Source organism: Leucoraja erinacea, chromosome 34 (genome assembly GCF_028641065.1).
Source record: "Leucoraja erinacea ecotype New England chromosome 34, Leri_hhj_1, whole genome shotgun sequence".
Classification (NCBI taxonomy): Eukaryota; Metazoa; Chordata; class Chondrichthyes; order Rajiformes; family Rajidae; genus Leucoraja; species Leucoraja erinaceus.
In genome coordinates this window covers 707,775-725,677 of record NC_073410.1, presented here as the reverse complement: position 1 = coordinate 725,677, position 17,903 = coordinate 707,775, and the positions used below count along the sequence as shown (strand labels likewise).

At 49.3% G+C, this 17,903-nt stretch overlaps 2 protein-coding genes across 2 annotated transcripts; one reads left to right on the top strand and one right to left on the bottom strand.

Moving 5' to 3' along the window:
* Nucleotides 1-227: 227 nt before the first annotated feature.
* sprn (shadow of prion protein) lies at nt 228-6,264 on the bottom strand. The gene is made up of 2 exons (XM_055661602.1): nt 5,910-6,264; nt 228-1,613 (listed from the first exon to the last, which is right to left on the bottom strand). The coding sequence occupies exons 1-2, from the start codon at nt 6,262-6,264 to the stop codon at nt 1,153-1,155; spliced, it is 816 nt and encodes a 271-aa protein (XP_055517577.1). The 3' UTR covers nt 228-1,152.
* Nucleotides 6,223-17,392, top strand: echs1 (enoyl CoA hydratase, short chain, 1, mitochondrial). Its single transcript, XM_055661601.1, has 8 exons — nt 6,223-6,353; nt 9,230-9,427; nt 11,307-11,434; nt 11,795-11,894; nt 13,300-13,404; nt 14,627-14,746; nt 17,069-17,136; nt 17,220-17,392. Exons 1-8 carry the CDS (start codon nt 6,263-6,265, stop codon nt 17,283-17,285), a joined length of 876 nt encoding a protein of 291 aa, XP_055517576.1. The 5' UTR covers nt 6,223-6,262; the 3' UTR covers nt 17,286-17,392.
* Nucleotides 17,393-17,903: the final 511 nt, after the last annotated feature.

Below are 17,903 nucleotides of genomic sequence, written 5' to 3'. Positions count from 1 at the left end.
TCACTAGATTCTACACGAAGCTTCACATGGGAGAAACAATGCCCAGCTGTGGGACCCGGGGGACATTTGTACAGGCATGCCTGCTCAGGCAAACCGTTAGTCTGTACTAATATCAACGAGCCACTTATTGATCATACAGGAAATCTGGTAGTTTAAAGAACCAGACACATGTTCAGTCAAACGTCAAGCAGTACACCAGCCTCGCTGAAATAGATATTAACAATAAATATTGTGCGTAAATTCCTTTATTTAGGCAGATATGTTTAAATACTGATGCATTCCAAACAATATGAAACAGTCGACTCTTACACCATTGATACAATGTGTTGCATGCAAGCTGTGCGCAGTCTCCTAAAATGTTTATCAATCCATGTAACATCAAAAGTGTTCAAATTCATCATTTGTACCATATAAATAATACAAGCACAACAATGTTTCCGCTACAATTGTTCACAAAGTTGTGTTCATAGCGGTTGCATTAAACACTGCTAGTGCATATAAAATAGAAACATCATTCTGGCCACACAACTTTATAAAAGTTTCTAAAGTATTATTTTTACCATTTAAAATATTTCAAACATCACTTCCACATTTTGAATATTAAAGAAACCACAAACAGATTACAGCCTATCACTACGACAGCTACTGTTCTGTTAAGGATGTGATTCCCCAAGTTTCCCCGTTATGGGGTTATGGGGAGAAGGCAAGAGAATGGGGTTAGGAGGGAGAGATAGATCAGCCACGATTGAATGGCGGAGTAGACTTGATGGGCTAAATCTTCTAATTCTGCTCCTATTCCTTTAATGACCTGAGTCCAGTGGCTTCGGTATCTTCCATCATAAAGTGCTTTGAGGGACTGGTGATGGCTCGCATCAACTCCAACCCCCGAGACACCAAGACCCACTGCAGTTTGCTTACCAGCCACAACAGGTCCACAGCAGACACCATCTCCCCGACTCTACACCCATCTCTGGATTAAGTGTGCTGATAGTAATCGCTAGTCTTACTTGTTAGGGAACTATGTTAGAAGGCTAACACTCAACCACATTGTCTACATTATTCGGTGCTCTAACATTAAGCAGACGAATAGACTTCCTAAAGGAGCTGGCCACAGCAGCGGTGATAAACACAGGGTTACAAGTGGATCCAGCTTTACAAGTGGGAACACTGGAAGGTGAACACAATGAACATGGAAGGCAGGCTGTAGTCAGGCCATGAGGACAAGGCTGATGATGACCCATAGACCTCTGATGTGCAGTTCCGGTCAGAGGGACAATTCTTGTCGACGTAGCGCTGGGCAAATACGTCCCAAGTCAAGCGGGACCTCTGCATGTTGCCGGCCATCACTCCTGCAGCCAGCCCAGCTGCAGCACCCGCCGCAGCCCCTGCCACTGCCAGCCGCGCCGGGGAGCCGAAGGAGCGGCTTCGTGAGGGGTAGCGAGGCCGGGCTCGGGCTCGGGAAGAACGGAAACGGCCACGGGCAGTGCCACGTGCAGAACCTCGCGCTCCTCCTCTCCCACCCTTACAGGTCACACTCTCACACAGGATGGCTACCAGCAGCATCAGTGTCCAGCACGTGGCCACCGTCTTCTTCATGGCCGAACGTCCCTCACCTGCAGGGATGAGAACATCACACAGGAAGCACCAGGCATCAGGTTAGATGAAAGGGCACATACACCAAGGCCTTTCACAATGGCAGAATACGCACTGAGCAAAGACATACTCTCATCTGTGATCTTCACACATAGAGCGTACAGCATGGAAACAGGCCATTCAGCCCACCTTATTCATGCTAACTAGGTTGGCATACTAGGCTAGACACATTTATAATCTAAGAGCTAGCAAGCACAGAAGAAGGCCCTTCAGCCCACCTTGTTTGTGTCAACCACATTTGCACTTCATAGAAACATAGAAAATAGGTGCAGGATTAGGCCATTCGGCCCTTCGAGCCTGCACCGCCATTCAATATGATCATGGCTGATCATCCAACTCGGTATCCCGTACCTGCCTTCTCTCCATACCCCCTGATCCCTTTAGCCACAAGGGCCACATCTAACTACCTCTTAAATATAGCCAATGTAACTGGCCTCAACTACCTTCTGTGGCAGATAATTCCCCAGATAAATCTCCTCTGCCTGCCCATCATACATATCCCTCCATTCCCTGCATATCCATGTGCCTGTCCAAACATCTCTAAAACACCACTATCATATCTGCCTCCACCACCACCCCTGGCAGCGTGTTCCAGGCACCCACCACCCTCTGTGTAAAAAAACCTGCCCCGCACATCTTAAGACTAGGCACCAAATGTTGGACAATTCTACTTGGGGAACAAAGCTTCTGACTACCTACTCTATCGACACGTCCCATCATTTTATACACTTCTATCAGGTCTCCCCTCAACCTCTGCCATTCCAGAAGAACAATTCAAGTCTGTTCAGTTTGACAGCTCCTGCTATGCCACCTAATCCCAGGCAGTATTCTGGTAAACCACCACTGCTCCTTGGGCACCGATCGCTGTGAATATTTCACCATTATTTACTTTTCGTGATATTTAGCTGTTTGTGTCCAAGAGTTGATGGGGAACGATGTGAGCACAGGGCCCACACTGTTACAATCACAATATGATCTCGCCGCCTTCACTGAATCGTAAAGGGTAAAAACGACTTCACATCAAGAGATAAATATGTGTTGCTAAAAAGCCATTAACTCATAGCCCAAGAATGAATCTTAATAGAAAATAGGCGGCTTACCATGAGATCAGACCACGATGTGTAATTAGGACACGGTTGTAATTGATTACATTATCAAACAACCTCGCCAAATGCTTGGCTCGGCAGTTTGGATTGGTTGGTTCAGGTCAATGTCTTCACATGTTTCATTGGTGAATGAACGGGTTGTCACAGCAACCATTTTTCTGCACCATATGATTTTCTACAATAATGCTCTGAAGATGGTCTTCACCATTGCAGCAGCATCACCATGGTGCCCACAGAGAGAGGGAGAGGGGGACAATTACAGCACGGAACAGTGCCAGCTAAGGATTACATTGGTCAAACCATGCCCTTGTAGAACCCCTGCACCATCTTCTAATCTGTAACCCAAACCCACACATGATGGCAATATTATTTGATGTTTTGGCTGTTTATCAGAGATATGCACAGGGCAGTGTCACTGGTGTAAGCAGGATAATAGAGACGTGGTTATTGTTGTGGGCCGTGTCGAGTGAAGATACTGATATGCTGTGTGTATTCAGTCTCTGTGCTGTAGGCCAGCACTGCTCTCAGTCTCAGGCAGTGTGCTCGGCTCAATTCACCATCACCATGGAAACTGCCTGTTCTGCACGTTCATCTTCTACACTCTCGTTCCCCAGGGTCCCTCATCAATCGGGCCAGAACCCTTCTGCGGATCAGTTGGAAAATGGATCCCAACCCGAAATGTGACCCATCCATGTTGTGCAGAGATGCTGCCTGACCCGCTGAGTTACTCCAGCACTTTGTGTCCTATTACCCAGTATCTGCAGTTCTTTGTTTCTACTCCAACACTAACCTCCCCTGACTCTCACTCCCACGTCTCAGCTCTGCAGCTGCTTCCACCACTTGCCTCACAGCTCTCTAAAGTCATCCCAAAGGTTAGAGCTCACCGGTCCACATCTGTAGATGTTCATAATCTCCGCTCTTCTCTCCGTGTCCAACACCCCCCGACATCTCCAGCAATCACTTCGCTGCCTTTTGCCATTTCACAGTTCCCACCCCAACCCCATCTTTCCTAATCTCTCTGCCCCCACTCACCTGACCTGAAGTACCAGAGAATTGAATTGAATTGGCAATAGACAATAGGTGCAGGAATAGGCCATTCAGCTCCTCGAGCCAGCAGCGCCATTCAATGTGATCATGCCTGATCATCCACAATCAGTACCCCATTCCTGCCTTCTCCCCATATCCCTTGACTCCGCTATCTTTAAGAGCTCTATCTAACTCTCTCTTGAAAGCATCCAGAGAACCGGCCTCCACCTCCCCCTAAGGCAAAATATTCCACAGACTTGCAACTCTCTGTATGAAAAGGTATTTCCTCATCTCCATTCTAAATGGCTTATTTCTTATTCTTAAATGTTGTCCCTGGTTCTGGACTCCCCCAACATCGGGAACATGTTTCCTGCCTCTAGCGTGTCCAAACCTTAATAATCTTTCAATAAGATCTCCTCTCATCCTAAATTCCAGAGTATACAAGCCCAGCCACTCCATTCTCTCAGTATATGACATCCTGGGAATTAACCTTGTGGACCAATGCTGCACTCCCTCAATAGCAAGAATGTCCTTCCTCAAATTTGGAGACCTAAATTGCACACTATACTCCAGGTGTGGTCTCACTAGGGCCCTGTACAACTGCAGAAGGACCTCTTTGCTCCTATACTCAACTCCTCTTGTTATGAAGGCCAACATGCCATTAGCTTTCTTCACTGCCTGCTGTACCTGCATGCTTACTTTCAGTGACTGATGAACAAGGACCCCAGATCCCGTTGTACTTTCCCTTTTCCCAACTTGACACCATTTAGATAATAATCTGCCTTCCTGTTTTTGCCACCAAAGTGGATAACCTCACATTTATCCACATTAAACTGCATCTGCCATGCATCTGCCCACTCACCCAACCTGTCCAAGTCATCTTGCATCCTCATAGCATCCTCCTCACAGTTCAAACTGCCACCCAGCTTTGTTTCATCTGCAAATTTGCTAATGTTACTTTTAATCCCTTCATCCAAATTAATATATATTGTCAATAGCTGTGGTCTCAGCACCGAGCCTTGCGTTACCCCACTAAGCACTGCCTGCCATTCTGAAAGGGACCCGTTAATCCCTACTCTTTGTTTCCTGTCTGCCGACCAATTTTCTATCCATGTCAGCACTCTTTCCCCAATACCATGCGCTCTAATTTTGCCCACTAATCTCCTATCAAATGCTTTCTGAACGTCCAGGTACACTACATCGACCACATGTATGCAAAGAGTCACCATGTAAAGGGCAGCTACAAAGTATGCCGCGCCAGGAACAAACCTTGTCCCCCCCCCCCCCCCCCGCCCCCAGAGGAAGCTAGAGTAATGCAACAGGTAGAAGACATTTGGCCAGGTACTTGGAATTGAAGGGTGTTGAGGGTATGGGCCAGACGCAGGTTACTGAGACTTGCCCAATGTGCCAACTAGGTCAGCAAGGTCGACATATCTGTTGTGCTGCTGCTACTAAGAATTTACTTGTTCCATTTGGGGACATATGACAATAAAACACTCTGACCCTCTAACCCCAGGTGTGTGGAAGGGCCTGTTTCCGTGCTGTACTCTCTCCACAGCCGCTGACCGATTGATCAACATCCCAGCCTTTTCTGCTGCTGTTTCCAACACCCTGGGGCATCTGTTAACACCATCAGTGTGAAACAGGGTGCCCCATGGATGCTGCCCGACCCGTGAGTTACATAGATACATAGAAAATAGGTGCAAGAGTAGGCCATTCGGCCCTTCAATATGATCATGGCTGATCATCCAACTCAGTATCCCAGTTACTCCAGCACCTGTGTCTTGTTCATTCAGTGAATAACCCGACACTACATAGCCATCACCACAACGCACAATATACCCAGGGCAGGGCGGAGGGGTGGGGGAAGGAAGGATTTGCAGTCAGAGGTCGGGAGTGGACGCGGGGTTTGGGGACCTTATGGTGGGGTAGGGCTGGGCTCCCGTGATCCCGGTTGCAGGGGTGGGGGGCGGCAGCAGCGTAACGTTCTCGCCCCCTCCCCACCGGCCGCTACCCCTCTCCTTACCCCCACCCCTCCCTTACTCCCTCCCACGTTACAATGGTTGGGGGCGATTAGTTAATGGGCTGTGTTTTAGCATTGAGTGAAGGCGCCAGTCCACTCACCCCGCTGCCCGGCTCCAGCTCCAGCTCCGGCTCCGGCTCCGGCTCCTCGCCCACCAGACCGCGCTGCTCCGCCGCCACTCGCCACTGAGCAGCAACCTCCTCCCGTGGATGAGCAGAGAGGGCGGGCGGGGGGAGATGGAGGCAGTGGGATTGGGGGAGGAGGAGGATAGTGGGAGGGAGAGGGGTCTTGACTAGACGGCGCCCAGTGTGTGATCTCTCCACGTTGCACAAGGATCCACTCGCATCGCAGCGCAGCGGCAGCGAGAGGGTTAACCCGGGCGGGGAGGCGGGGATGATTGACGGGGGCGGGTTCCCGGGCCAGTGGGCGGTATAGCAGGGCACGACGGGCCGACATGGCGTTGCTATGCAGAGTTGCGGCCGCTTCCCTCCGCGTCTCCCGGAGCCGGCCCTTAGTGGCGGCTGCAGTCAGAGCGAGCAGCGCAGGTAAAGGTGGCGGCGGGCGGGCTGGGGCTGGGGTTGCAATGTTGCTCGGGGGGCGAGCCTGGGGCTGGGGCTGCAATGTTGCCCGGGGCCGCTGGTGCTGGGGTCTGGGGCTGGGGTTGCAATGTTGCCCGGGGCCGCTGGTGCTGGGTCTGGGGTTGCAATGTAACCAGGGCCGGTAGGGCTGGGGTTGCAACTTTGCCCGGGCCGCTGCCGCTGGTGCTGGTGCTGGGGCTGTGGTTGCAATGTAGCCCGGGGCCGCTGGTACTGTGGCTGGGGTTGTAATGTAGCTCGGGGGCGCTGGTGCTGGGACTGCAATGTAACCAGGGCCGGTGGGGCTGTGGCTGCAATGTTGCCCGGGCTGGGGCTGCAATGTTGCCCGGGCCGCAATGTTGTCCGGGCTGGGGCTGCAATGTTGCCCGGGCCGGCGAGCCTGGGACTGGGGCTGCAATGTTGAACAAAGGGGCCGCTTGTGCTGGGTCTGCAATGTAACCAGGGCCGGTGGTGCTGGTGCTGGGGCTGCAATGTTGTCCGGGCTGGGGCTGCAATGTTGTCCGGGCCGGCGAGCCTGGGGCTGGGGTTGCAATGTAGCCCGGGCTGGGGTTGCAATGTTTCCCGGGTTGGGGCTGCAATGTTGCCCGGGCCGGCGAGCCTGGGGCTGGGGAGATGACCTTGACAAGGGGCTGCGGACATCAGCAAATGCAACTGAATATTTGCAGAACAAAGCGGCAACATTGCAAAGAGGCTTTTCCGGCGCTACCCTGGTCGTTGGAAAATGTTCCCTATGTTGGGGGAGTCCAGAACCAGGGGTCACAGTTAAGAATATAAAGTAAGCCATTTAGGACTGAGATGAGGAAAATCCTTTTCACGCAGAATTGTGAATCTGTGAAATTCTCTGCCACAGAAGGCAGTGGAGACCAATTCACTGCATGTTTTCAAGAGAGAGTTAGATTTAGCTCTTGGGGCTAACGGAATCAAGGAATATGGGGAAAAAACCGGAACAGGGTACTGATTTTAGATGATCAGCCGTGATCATATTGAATGGTGGTGCAGGCTCGGAGGGCCGAATGGCCTACTCCTGCACCTATTTTTCTGTGTTTCTACGTACTTGCCTCAACCACCTCCACTGACACCTTATTCCATATACTCACCACCCTTTGTGTGAAAACATTGCCCTTCAGGTTCCTGTTAAGTCTTTTCCCTTTCACCATTAGCCCATTTCCTCTGGTTCTTCATTTCCCCCTCTCTGGGGAAAAGTCTCTGCATTCACCCTATATATTCCCTTCATCATCTTTACAAGTTAACCCTTCAGCCTCCTGTGCTCCAAGGAATAAGGTCCTATCCTGCCCAGCCTCTCTCTCTCTCTATAACTCAGCCCCTCAAATCCTCGTGAATGTTCTCTGCACTCTTTCCAACTGGACATCTTGCTGTGCTTGGGGCTCATGTTTTTATCCGGGAGGCTATTAGTGAGTTTAGTTTTCCAGTTGCCAAAAGCAAGATCCAATGAATGAATTGAGGGCTTTTAGCCCAGAATGGCAATTATGGGCCGAATGGCCTCCTGTACGGTTTGCAATTGCCAAGAGTTTAGTTGGTTGCTATAAAGCAGATGAACTATGTTTGACCAGTTTAGTTTGGAGTTGTGTTTAACAAAGTTGGTATTTTAGGTAATGAGTTGTGTGGGTCAAAGTCCGTGTTTGATGTACTCTGGTGGTGGGGTTGTAGTGGTGAGCTAGGCCATGCTAGCCGGCCACAACAGGTGATGGTTGTACATTGGACTTTCCTGTTGCAATGTCTGTGAATCAGTGTGCTTCAATATTGCTTGGTGAAAATGGCAGGAATCCACTGTGTGTTCACCTTGTGAAGCTTGAATTGAATCCAGAAGATGTTGTCAGGGTTAACAGGCAACGTGCTGCAAATTACTAGGACTTGTCTTTAGATATTTACTGGGTAGGATCAACATAACGTGCCCTGACTTTAGTATCAGTGTTTAATAACAATCTGAATCACAGTGACTGTGACACAGTGGTGGACATGCTGCCTCACAGCCCCAGGGACCCTGGTTCAATCCTGACCTCGGGTGCTGTCCGTGTGGAGTTTGCATGTTCCCCCTGTGACCACATGAGTTTCCCACATGTGCTCCAGTTTTCTCCCACATCCCAAAACCGTGTGGATTTATCGGCTAATTGGCCCTCTGTAAATTGTCCCTGATATGTAGGGAGTGGATGAGAAAGTAGGATAAGTGTGATCGATGATTGGCATGGACTCAATGGGCTGAAGGGCCTGTTTCTATGCTGTCTCACTAAAATAAACCAAACTAATGCAAAATAATCGGGCCTCAAGAACTGATTTTGTTGTAAATTCCTTACAGAAATATTTCAAAAAGGAAATTCTATTAAAATAAAATTATTTTTGTAATAATTTGAATGCAGAGTATTAGCTACTTGTGTTAAATGTGGGAGGTTTAGATTACAGATGAAATGAAAGAAGGAATGCATCATGCTGTGAGCATGCATGGACTCGAAGACTCGATTTGACCATCAATGTCCTACGACCTATTCATTCTTTAGCAATTAATCGAGGTTTTAATCAACATTGTTTCTGGGCTGTGTCACTATGATACAATACGATATAACTTTATTTATCTCAGGAGGGAAATTGGTTTTCCAACATAAAACACAACAAGATACATGACACATTAAATTAAAATTGACAAGTGGAAAGTCGAGGTTGGGGGTGTGCAAAGATAGGTGAGGGGAGTCGGTCTCAGTCTACTCTAGGGGAGGAGTTGTACAGTTTGATACCCACAGGGATGAAGGATCTCCTGTGGCGTTCTGTCCTGCATTGTGTGTTGACGTTATTCATTGTGTCCTTGTGTCCAGGGGCTCAGTACCAGCACATCCTGGTGGAGAAGAAGGGTGAGCGAGGGAACGTGGGCTTCATACAGCTGAACCGGAAGAAAGCTTTGAACGCCTTGTGCGATGAGCTGATGAGAGAGGTCGGCCTGGCGTTGGATGAGTTTGAAAATGACCCTGAGATCGGAGCCATTGTCCTCACTGGAAGCGAGAAGGCTTTTGCAGGTAGGTAGCGGGGGAGGGGTCTGGCAAAGGGCTGGGTCACCTGGGCTGTCTAAGTCTACACAATGAGGTAAAGAGAGGGCAGCAGATGACCCTCTCTGCCACACCCCACCAACCACTGACGGACGATAGCAGTCTCTCTGTCACTGGGCACAGAGCCAACACAAAGCCCAGGAAAAAGCAGATCATGGAGCCATAGGTTGTAGAATCTTCCAGTTGTACAGCACAGAAACAGGCCATTCGGCCCACCTTGTCTGTGCGACCAAATTGGCATTTTGACCATCCTGTACACCTGCATTTGTTCCATATCCCTCTACTCAACTTCCCGTCCATATATCTGTCCAAATGCCTTCTAGAAGTTGCCTCTGGCAACTCGTTCCAGGTATGAACCTATTTCAGACCCAGACACGAGTCAGATAGGAGGAGAAGACACCCTCTGAATATTACCCCTTGAAACCTCTCCCCTCTCACCATAAGCCTATGCCCACTAGTTTTAGAATCCTTTACTTTGTGAGAATTCACTTTTATCTATGTTTCCCCCTCTATGATCTTGTACACCTTAATAAAGTCACCCCTCAACCTCCTATGTACCGAAGAAGGCAGTCCCAGCCTATCCAAACTCTTCCTATATATAACTCCATCATGCTGGCCAGGTGTTGTATCTCACCAACATATCGCTCAGTGCAAGATCTCAGTAAATCCATCTGTTGCTTATTTGTTAGTCACCTCCCACCGCCTCTCACCACAATTATGGGGACTTGTAACTCAGATCCTGCCTGCATCTTTTTTAACTCATTGTTTTGGCTCTGACTCTTCTGGGAAGTGCAATGTTTATTGTGGTCCATGTTGCCCTTGTACAGAGCAGCTTGAGCCACTTCAGGGGGCATTTAGACTCAACAAATGGGTGAATCCCGAGTTACATCCAGGCTAGACCAGACCAGACCCATGGTGTATCCTCCACAGAGGGACATTATAGTCATCATTATTGGCCATATTTGATCTTTATTCCCAAATTCCAGATTAAGAACTGAATTTAAATTCTGCAGCTCAGGTGATGGGATTTAAACTTGGGGTGAACGAGTCCTTAGTCCAGTTGTCTGCATTACAGGCTGGCTAATTTAATCACTGAAGCCTGCAGAAGGCTCTCAACCCAAAATGTCACCTATCCATGTACTCCATGCTGCCTGGCCCAATGTTACTCCAGCACTTTGCTTATTTTTGTTGTAAACCGAATTCTGCAGTTCCTTGTCTTTAATTTTATCCACTGTGCAGCATTCTCTCCTTGACTCCACATCTACATAGAAACATAGAAAATAGGTGCAGGGGTAGGCCATTCGGCCCTTTGAACCTGCACCACCATTCAATATGATCATGGCTGATCATCCAACTCGGTATCCCATCCCTGCCTTCTCTGCATACCCCTGATCCCTTTAGTTACAAGGGCCACATCTAACTCCCTCTTAAATATAGCCAATGAACTGGCCTCAACTACCTTCTGTGGCAGAGAATTCCACAGATTCACCGCTCTCTGTGTAAAAAATTATTTTCTCATCTCGGTCCTAAAAGACTTCCCTCTTATCCTTAAACTGTGACCCCTTGATCTGGACTTCCGAACATCGGGAATAATCTTCCTGCATCTAGCCTGTCCAACCCCTTAAGAATTTAGTAAGTTTCTATAAGATACTTCACCTCAGGGAAGCAGCCAACATGATCAAAGAGTTAGACACTACATGCTGGAATAACTCAGTGGGACAGGCTGCATCTCTGGAGAGAAGGAATGGGTGACGTTTCTGGTCGAGACCCTTAACATGGGTGGTCTGGGCAATGCTGAGGCAGCTGTGTTGACTCGCCTCATGCCTTGCTCTGCTCTCTTCCTTGTCAGCTGGTGCTGATATCAAGGAGATGGTGGACAAAACGTTCCAGGAATGCTACGCGGGGAACTTCCTGACCCACTGGAATCATGTGACCACAGGAAAGAAGCCGGTGATAGCTGCCGTCAACGGCTACGCTGTAAGTAGTGTTGGATCACAAAAGTTCCGTTCCCACCCCACCTCCACCCCCCACACCCCCACCCCCCCACATCCCCACCCCAACCTCCATCCCCACACCCCACCCCCATCATCCACATCCCCCCCCCCATCAACACCCCCCCCCCCCCCCCCCCCCCAACCTCCACCCCCCCCCCCCCCCCCCCCCCCCCCCTGGTCGATTGTTAATCAGACTTTACTGGGCTTTATCTTGCACTGAATGTTATTCCCTTTTCATGTATCTGTACATTGTGGGTAGTTTGTTTATAATCATGTATAGTCACCCACTAACTGGTTATGGCCCAACAATGATAAACAACGATGTACGCTGTCCCTCCTGCAGCTCGGGGGAGGGTGCGAGCTGGCCATGATGTGTGACATCATCTACGCTGGGGACAAGGCACAGTTTGGACAGCCGGAGATTCTACTGGGAACTATTCCCGGCAAGTATCGTATCCAGTGTTACCGCGGTGAATATGCGGTGGTCCTGCGGTCCTGTTGGGCAGAGGCTGCTGGAGGTGGTGGGAATGTTTCACAGCGTTTAGTTTAGAGATACAGCACAGAAACAGGCCCTTCGATCCACTGAGTCCACGCTGACCAGCGATCACTCCATACATTAGCATTATCCTACAAACTTGGGACAATTTACAATCTTTGCTGAAAACAATTAACCTACAAGCCTATACGTCTTTGGGAGGAAACCAGAGCACCCGATGGAAACCCACACAGTCACGGGGAGAACGTACAAACTCCGTACAGACAGTACCTGTAGTCGGGTCACCAGCGCTCTAAGGCAGCAACTCTACCACTGTGCCACCCAGACCGCTCAGTGCCAGCCTCTGAGGGCCCAACGTCCACTCACCAGGACCTCCCGTGCCGAGGGTTCAAGACCGGCACAACGACAGTTATGGACTCAGTCACAGAGTCACACAGAGTGGAAACAGGCCCTTCGGCCCAACTTACCAACATGCCTCATCTCCCACCTGCCTGCGTTTGGCTTGTATCCCTCTAAACCTGTTGTATACATATACCTGTCCAAATGTTTCTTAAACGTTGCGATAGTCCCAGCCTCAACTACCTCCTCTGGCAGCTTGTTCCATAGACCTATCAACCTTTGCGTGAAAAAGTTACCCCTCAGGTTCCTATTAAATCTTTCCCCCCCTCATCTTAAACCTATGTCATCTGGTCTTCGATTCCCCGACTCTGGCCAAGAGACTCGATCTATTCCTCAGTGGAGCTGGGGACTTGGTACTTGCAGTTCAGAGTTAATCATTTTTAAATATTAGTCAATTTTTTGCAAAGATTCTTATGGAGACTACTGGTGTACATTTTGATTGCGTGAGCATGTGCGAGCATGTGTATGTGTGTGTGTGTGCATGTACACATGTGTATTTATGTGTGTGTGTACATACACAGCTGTGGGTTTGTGTGTGTGTGTCTGACTGAGGGAGAGGAGGACGAGTCTATGCGGGGGGGGGCGAGACGAGTCTATGGGGGGGGGGGGGGGTTCGGGTCTTTGGGCGAAGTTGTGGGGGGCGAGGACTTTAGGAAATAGATGAAGAGGAATTTCTTTAGCCAGAAGGCGGTGAATCTGTGGAATTCATTGTCACAGAAGGCTGTGGAGGCCGAGTCAATGGATATTTTTTAAGGTGGAGATTGACAAATTGTTGATTGGTACGGGTGTCAGGTTATGAGGAGAATGGGGTTGAGAAGGAGAGATAGATCAGCCATGATTGAATGGCGGGGTAGACTCGATGGGCTGAATGGCCTAAATCTGCTTGTGGAACATATGAATGTATGAAGTGTGAGACCATTAAAGCCTGTGTCCCTGTGCTGTGTGGGCTATAGGTGCCGGGGGAACACAGAGGTTGACTAAAGCTGTGGGCAAGTCACTGGCCATGGAAATGGTGCTCACTGGAGACCGCATCTCAGCTCAGGAAGCCAAAGCAAGCGGTAGGTCTGTGTTTCTGCATCATCGACACCTCTTGGTTCATGCTGGCCCACACACTCCACACCACTGGGGGAGCTAGAGGTACTGCACCTGTCAGCTTGGCTCTGTAGGTGGAGCTCCCACCTGTATGTGTAGCTGTAGGTGCAGTTCCCACCTGTAGGTGTAGTCCCCACCTGTAGGTGCAGTCCCCGCCTGTAGGTGCAGTTCCCGCCTGTAGGTGTAGTTCCCACCTGTAGGTGTAGTTCCCGCCTGTAGGTGTAGTTCCCGCCTGTAGGTGTAGTCCCCACCTGTAGCTGTAGGTGTAGTTCCCACCTGTAGGTGTAGTCCCCGCCTGTAGGTGTAGTCCCCGCCTGTAGGTGTAGTCCCCGCCTGTAGGTGTAGTCCCCGCCTGTAGGTGTAGTCCCCACCTGTATGTGTATGTGTAGCTGTCGGTGTGGTCCCCGCCTGTAGGTGTAGTCCCCGCCTGTAGGTGCAGTCCCTGCCTGTAGGTGTAGTCCCCACCTGTAGGTGTAGCTGTAGGTGTAGTTCCCACCTGTAGCAGTGGCTCCCACCTGTAGGTCTAGTTCCCACCTGTAGTCCCCCTGTAGGTGTAGCCCCCACCTGTAGGTGTAGTTCCCACCTGTAGGTGTAGTTCCCACCTGTAGGTGTAGTCCCCACCTGTAGGTGTGGCTCCCAACTAACATCATACGATTGAATAAGTTCTTCCAAGCTCCAATACGTACCAAAGCCATCCCGGTTTTCTCAAAAGGCTAACCCTCTGTTTCCACGAGCCTAGTGACTGCAATGTCACCATATCCTTGTTTAGATAAGAGGGCCAAAACCATGCACAATATTCCAGATGTCGCCTCACCACGCTCTGTACCACTGGGGTCAGGCAGCATCTGTGGAGGGAATGGACGGATAATGTTTTGAGTCTTCCTCTTCAGATGCTGCCTGATTTGCTGAGTTCTTCCAGAAGATTTTTGCTCTAGATTCCAGCATCTGCAATCTCTTGTGTCTCCCTCTCAATGTCACATACTTGCAGTTCCTCCCTTTAGATAATCTGCCCTCTGATCCCTCTTATCAAAGTGCTGGACTTCACATTTCCCCACATTGAACTCCATTTGCCAAGTCTATGAACCCAGCTCACACACAAGACTCTGTTTGCGCCCGTTCTTGGCGTTTCGCCACCGTTATCCAAGGGCCCAACGTCGGACAGACACGGTTTGCTTTTTGTTCCCGCAGGGCTTGTGAGCAAAGTGTTCCCAGCATCTGACGTAGTGGATGAGGCCATCAAGTGTGGAGAGAAGATCGCGTCCAACTCCAAACTCATCGTGGCAATGGCAAAAGAGGCGGTTAATGGCGGTGAGCAGACTAACCATCTAACGGCAACACTGGATATTGTTCATGAACCGATGACACGGCTTCTCTGCGTCTAAACCACACGTTATCGCTTCATGATATGAATACTTCACGAAGCAACTAATTTGGGAAAATTATTTCATATTGAGATTAATTCCACCTGATTTATTAATTGTCGGATGACTGTGTAAAATTATTTATTTATTCTAGAATGTGTACAGGGTGGCGCAGTGATAGTGTTGCTGTCTCACACCACCAGAGACCTGGGTTTTATCCTGACCTCGGGTGCTGTCTGTGTGGAGTTTGCATGTTCTCCCTGTGACACCCGTGGGTTTCCTCCGGGTGCATCGGTTCCCTCAGACATTCCAAAGGGTTTGTAGGTTAATTGGCCCTCTGTAAATTACTCCTAGTGTGTTGGAGAGAGAGTGGGGCAGCATAGAACAAGTGTGAATGGGAGTGTACTTCCGGTGGCGCTGGTGCCAGCAGCCTCCACCTACAGCCCGGTATCTTTTTGTTTTTTTGTTTATTTTGTTATGTTAAAAGTGTATTTTTTTTTTATTTTTTTGTGTTTTTTGGTGTCTTTATGTGGGGGAAGAGGGCACGGTGCGGGGGATACCGTCCTTCAGCCGCTTCCTGGTGAGGCCTACACAGCGGCCTACCTACCTGGATTGGCGCGACCTTTCCTGCCGGGATCGACTGGAGCTCCAGCAGCGGCGGGACAGCGCTGGAACATCGCGGGGCTGGCGATGCCTTACCGGGGGTCGCCATCTGGAGCCCGGAGTGCTGGACCTGCTGCACCAACATCAAGGAGCTGCGGTTTGCGGAGCTCCCAACGCGGGCGGCGCTGATGGACAGCGCGGGGTCCTGCGACTCTGCCCAGCTCGGCCTGTGGACTCGGGAGCTGCGGACACCGGCTGCGGGAGGCGGCTGATCAGAAGGTCCGGACCGCTGAGGAGGAGGATGCTCACCGTCGGGGATCGGCGTCGGCGTTCCACCAGCCCGGCGTGAGGGCCTGAACATCGGGCCACCCGGGGCGGCGACTGCAGGTGCTCGGAAGGCCCCGACTACGGATGGACACGGAGGGGAGGCTGGCTGGACTATGGTGCCGTCCTCACCTGGGTGCCATTTGTGTTATGTTGTGTTGTGGACTGTTTGTGTTTGTACTTTTGTTAAATTTTTAATTCAATTTCAATTTTATTTTATTTTTTTTAATATGTTTTATTATTTATTTATTATTTATTTTTATTATTTTTCTTGTGATTTTTTTTAACGATACCGCTGTACGGGAAATTCATTTCGTTGTCTCAAAGTGAGGCAACGACAATAAAATTTGAATACAAGAATACAAGCAATGGTGGGTGTGGACTCGGTATCTGAACTAATCCCGACTCCGATTCAAGTTGGTGGGAACTGGGAAAGTCTTGATGGGCTGAATGGTGGTCTCCTCTACTCTGGTTCAATTACACCAATGGTGTTAATGTTTGATATACTCCTGGGTTAGCCTTCTACATCATTTCAAAGACTGCATTTCTAACTATAGTTCCATGTAAAAAATCTTGATCTTATTTATCAGCTTGCCTCCTTTATTTCTAACTGTTGTCTGTGTGTTGCTGTTTCACAAGCCCCGGCCAGTGAGTTCCCACCAGCCTCTGTGTGTGAGGTTTAAGCTGAGTGGTCACAGTTTGAGGTTAGGACAGGGATGAGAAAAACTGTGGTGCATTCTCACCACCAGGGAGACGTGGAGATTGACTTTAGGACATGCTGTCCCTGTAGATCTGACAAGCTTAGCTCGTGGGGAAAGTCATGAAACTTAGTTTAGTTTACAGGTGGAAACAGGCCATTCGGCCCACCGAGTCTATGCTGACCATCGATGTCCCGCCGGTTCACACTAGTTCTATGTTATCCCACTTCCTCATCCACTCCCCACACACTAAAGGCAATTTACAGAAGCCAATTAACCTACAAACCCACACATCTATGGGATGTGGGAGAAAACCAGAGCACCCGGAGGAAACCCACGTGGTCATGGGGAGAACATGCAAACTCCACACACACAGCACCAAGGTCAGGATTGAACCCGGGTCTCTGGCGTTGTGAGGCAGCAGCTCAAACAGCTTATTAATGTTAGTCACTACTTCAGTCCAAATTATCTCTAAAAGCCTCAACACAACGGTGGAGATTGAATATTTTATGATAAACTTTGATCTGCGATATCCCAGACGGTGTTGCTGTAACTCAATGTTCTCCTGGAGAGCCACACTGCAAAGATCGTAGTGTTTATTAGTGTCGATCCACTGTGCGTAACTATTCCATACTTTATTCCAGCATTTGAATTAACATTGGCGGAGGGAAACCGACTGGAGAAACGTCTGTTCCATTCAACATTTTCCACCGTAAGTGACTTGCCTTCAATTAAACTGGAACTTGCATCTCATCCTCAAAATGTTCCAACTGTGACGTGTAAACTTTGTTTCAGAACGATCGGAAAGAGGGGATGAATGCATTTGTTGAGAAGCGGAAGGCGAACTTCACAGACCAGTGAATGAAGTTGTGAGTCTTGAATTGTGGGAACGAAAAGCTAGAAATGGCATGAAAATACATCCATTATAACATGCCTCCTCACTACAAATAAAAATCCTATTTTTAATACTTACCGGGTACATATTTTGTTTTTAAATCTTTATAGTGGTGAAGGTAGGAATGTGAGCAATGATTTATCACAGTTACCCAGCATTGAAACGGGTCCTGCAGCCAACTATTTATCCTGCAACTAATATCTAAACATGAATCCTTCCCAATCTTTCCTCTGTATGTACCTGACCAAATGTATTTGTTAATCTTGTTATAGTACCTGCCTCTGGCTGCTATTTCCATATTCCCATCACCCTCAAAGGGCATTCGTGGGGTAAGATATTTTTTTCACACAGGGTGGTGGGTGCCTGGAACGAGCTGCCAGGGGTGGTGGCAACAGATACGATAGTGCCGTTTAGGAGACTTCTGGATAAGCGAGTGGCTGTGAGTGGAAGGGAGCGATTTGGATAAAGTACAGGCAGAGGGAATGTGTGCAGCTGGTATCACATTCACAACAGGTGTTGTGGGCCGAAGGGCCTGTTCTTGTGAGTCATAGAGTGGAAACTGGCCAACTTGCCCACACCGGCCA

What these genes read in the sequence shown, in the direction of transcription:
- echs1 (XM_055661601.1), top strand. Translation starts at nt 6,263, where the DNA reads ATGGCGTTGCTATGCAGAGTTGCGGCCGCTTCCCTCCGCGTCTCCCGG. An exon ending in CTGCCGTCAACGGCTACGCT is followed by an intron (nt 11,435 to 11,794) that starts GTAAGTAGTGTT and finishes TCCCTCCTGCAG; the next exon opens with CTCGGGGGAGGGTGCGAGCT. An exon ending in AAAAGAGGCGGTTAATGGCG is followed by an intron (nt 14,747 to 17,068) that starts GTGAGCAGACTA and finishes ACTTTATTCCAG; the next exon opens with CATTTGAATTAACATTGGCG.
- sprn (XM_055661602.1), bottom strand. Translation starts at nt 6,264, where the DNA reads ATGTCGGCCCGTCGTGCCCTGCTATACCGCCCACTGGCCCGGGAACCC. An exon ending in AGCTGGAGCCGGGCAGCGGG is followed by an intron (nt 1,614 to 5,909) that starts GTGAGTGGACTG and finishes TCATCCCTGCAG; the next exon opens with GTGAGGGACGTTCGGCCATG.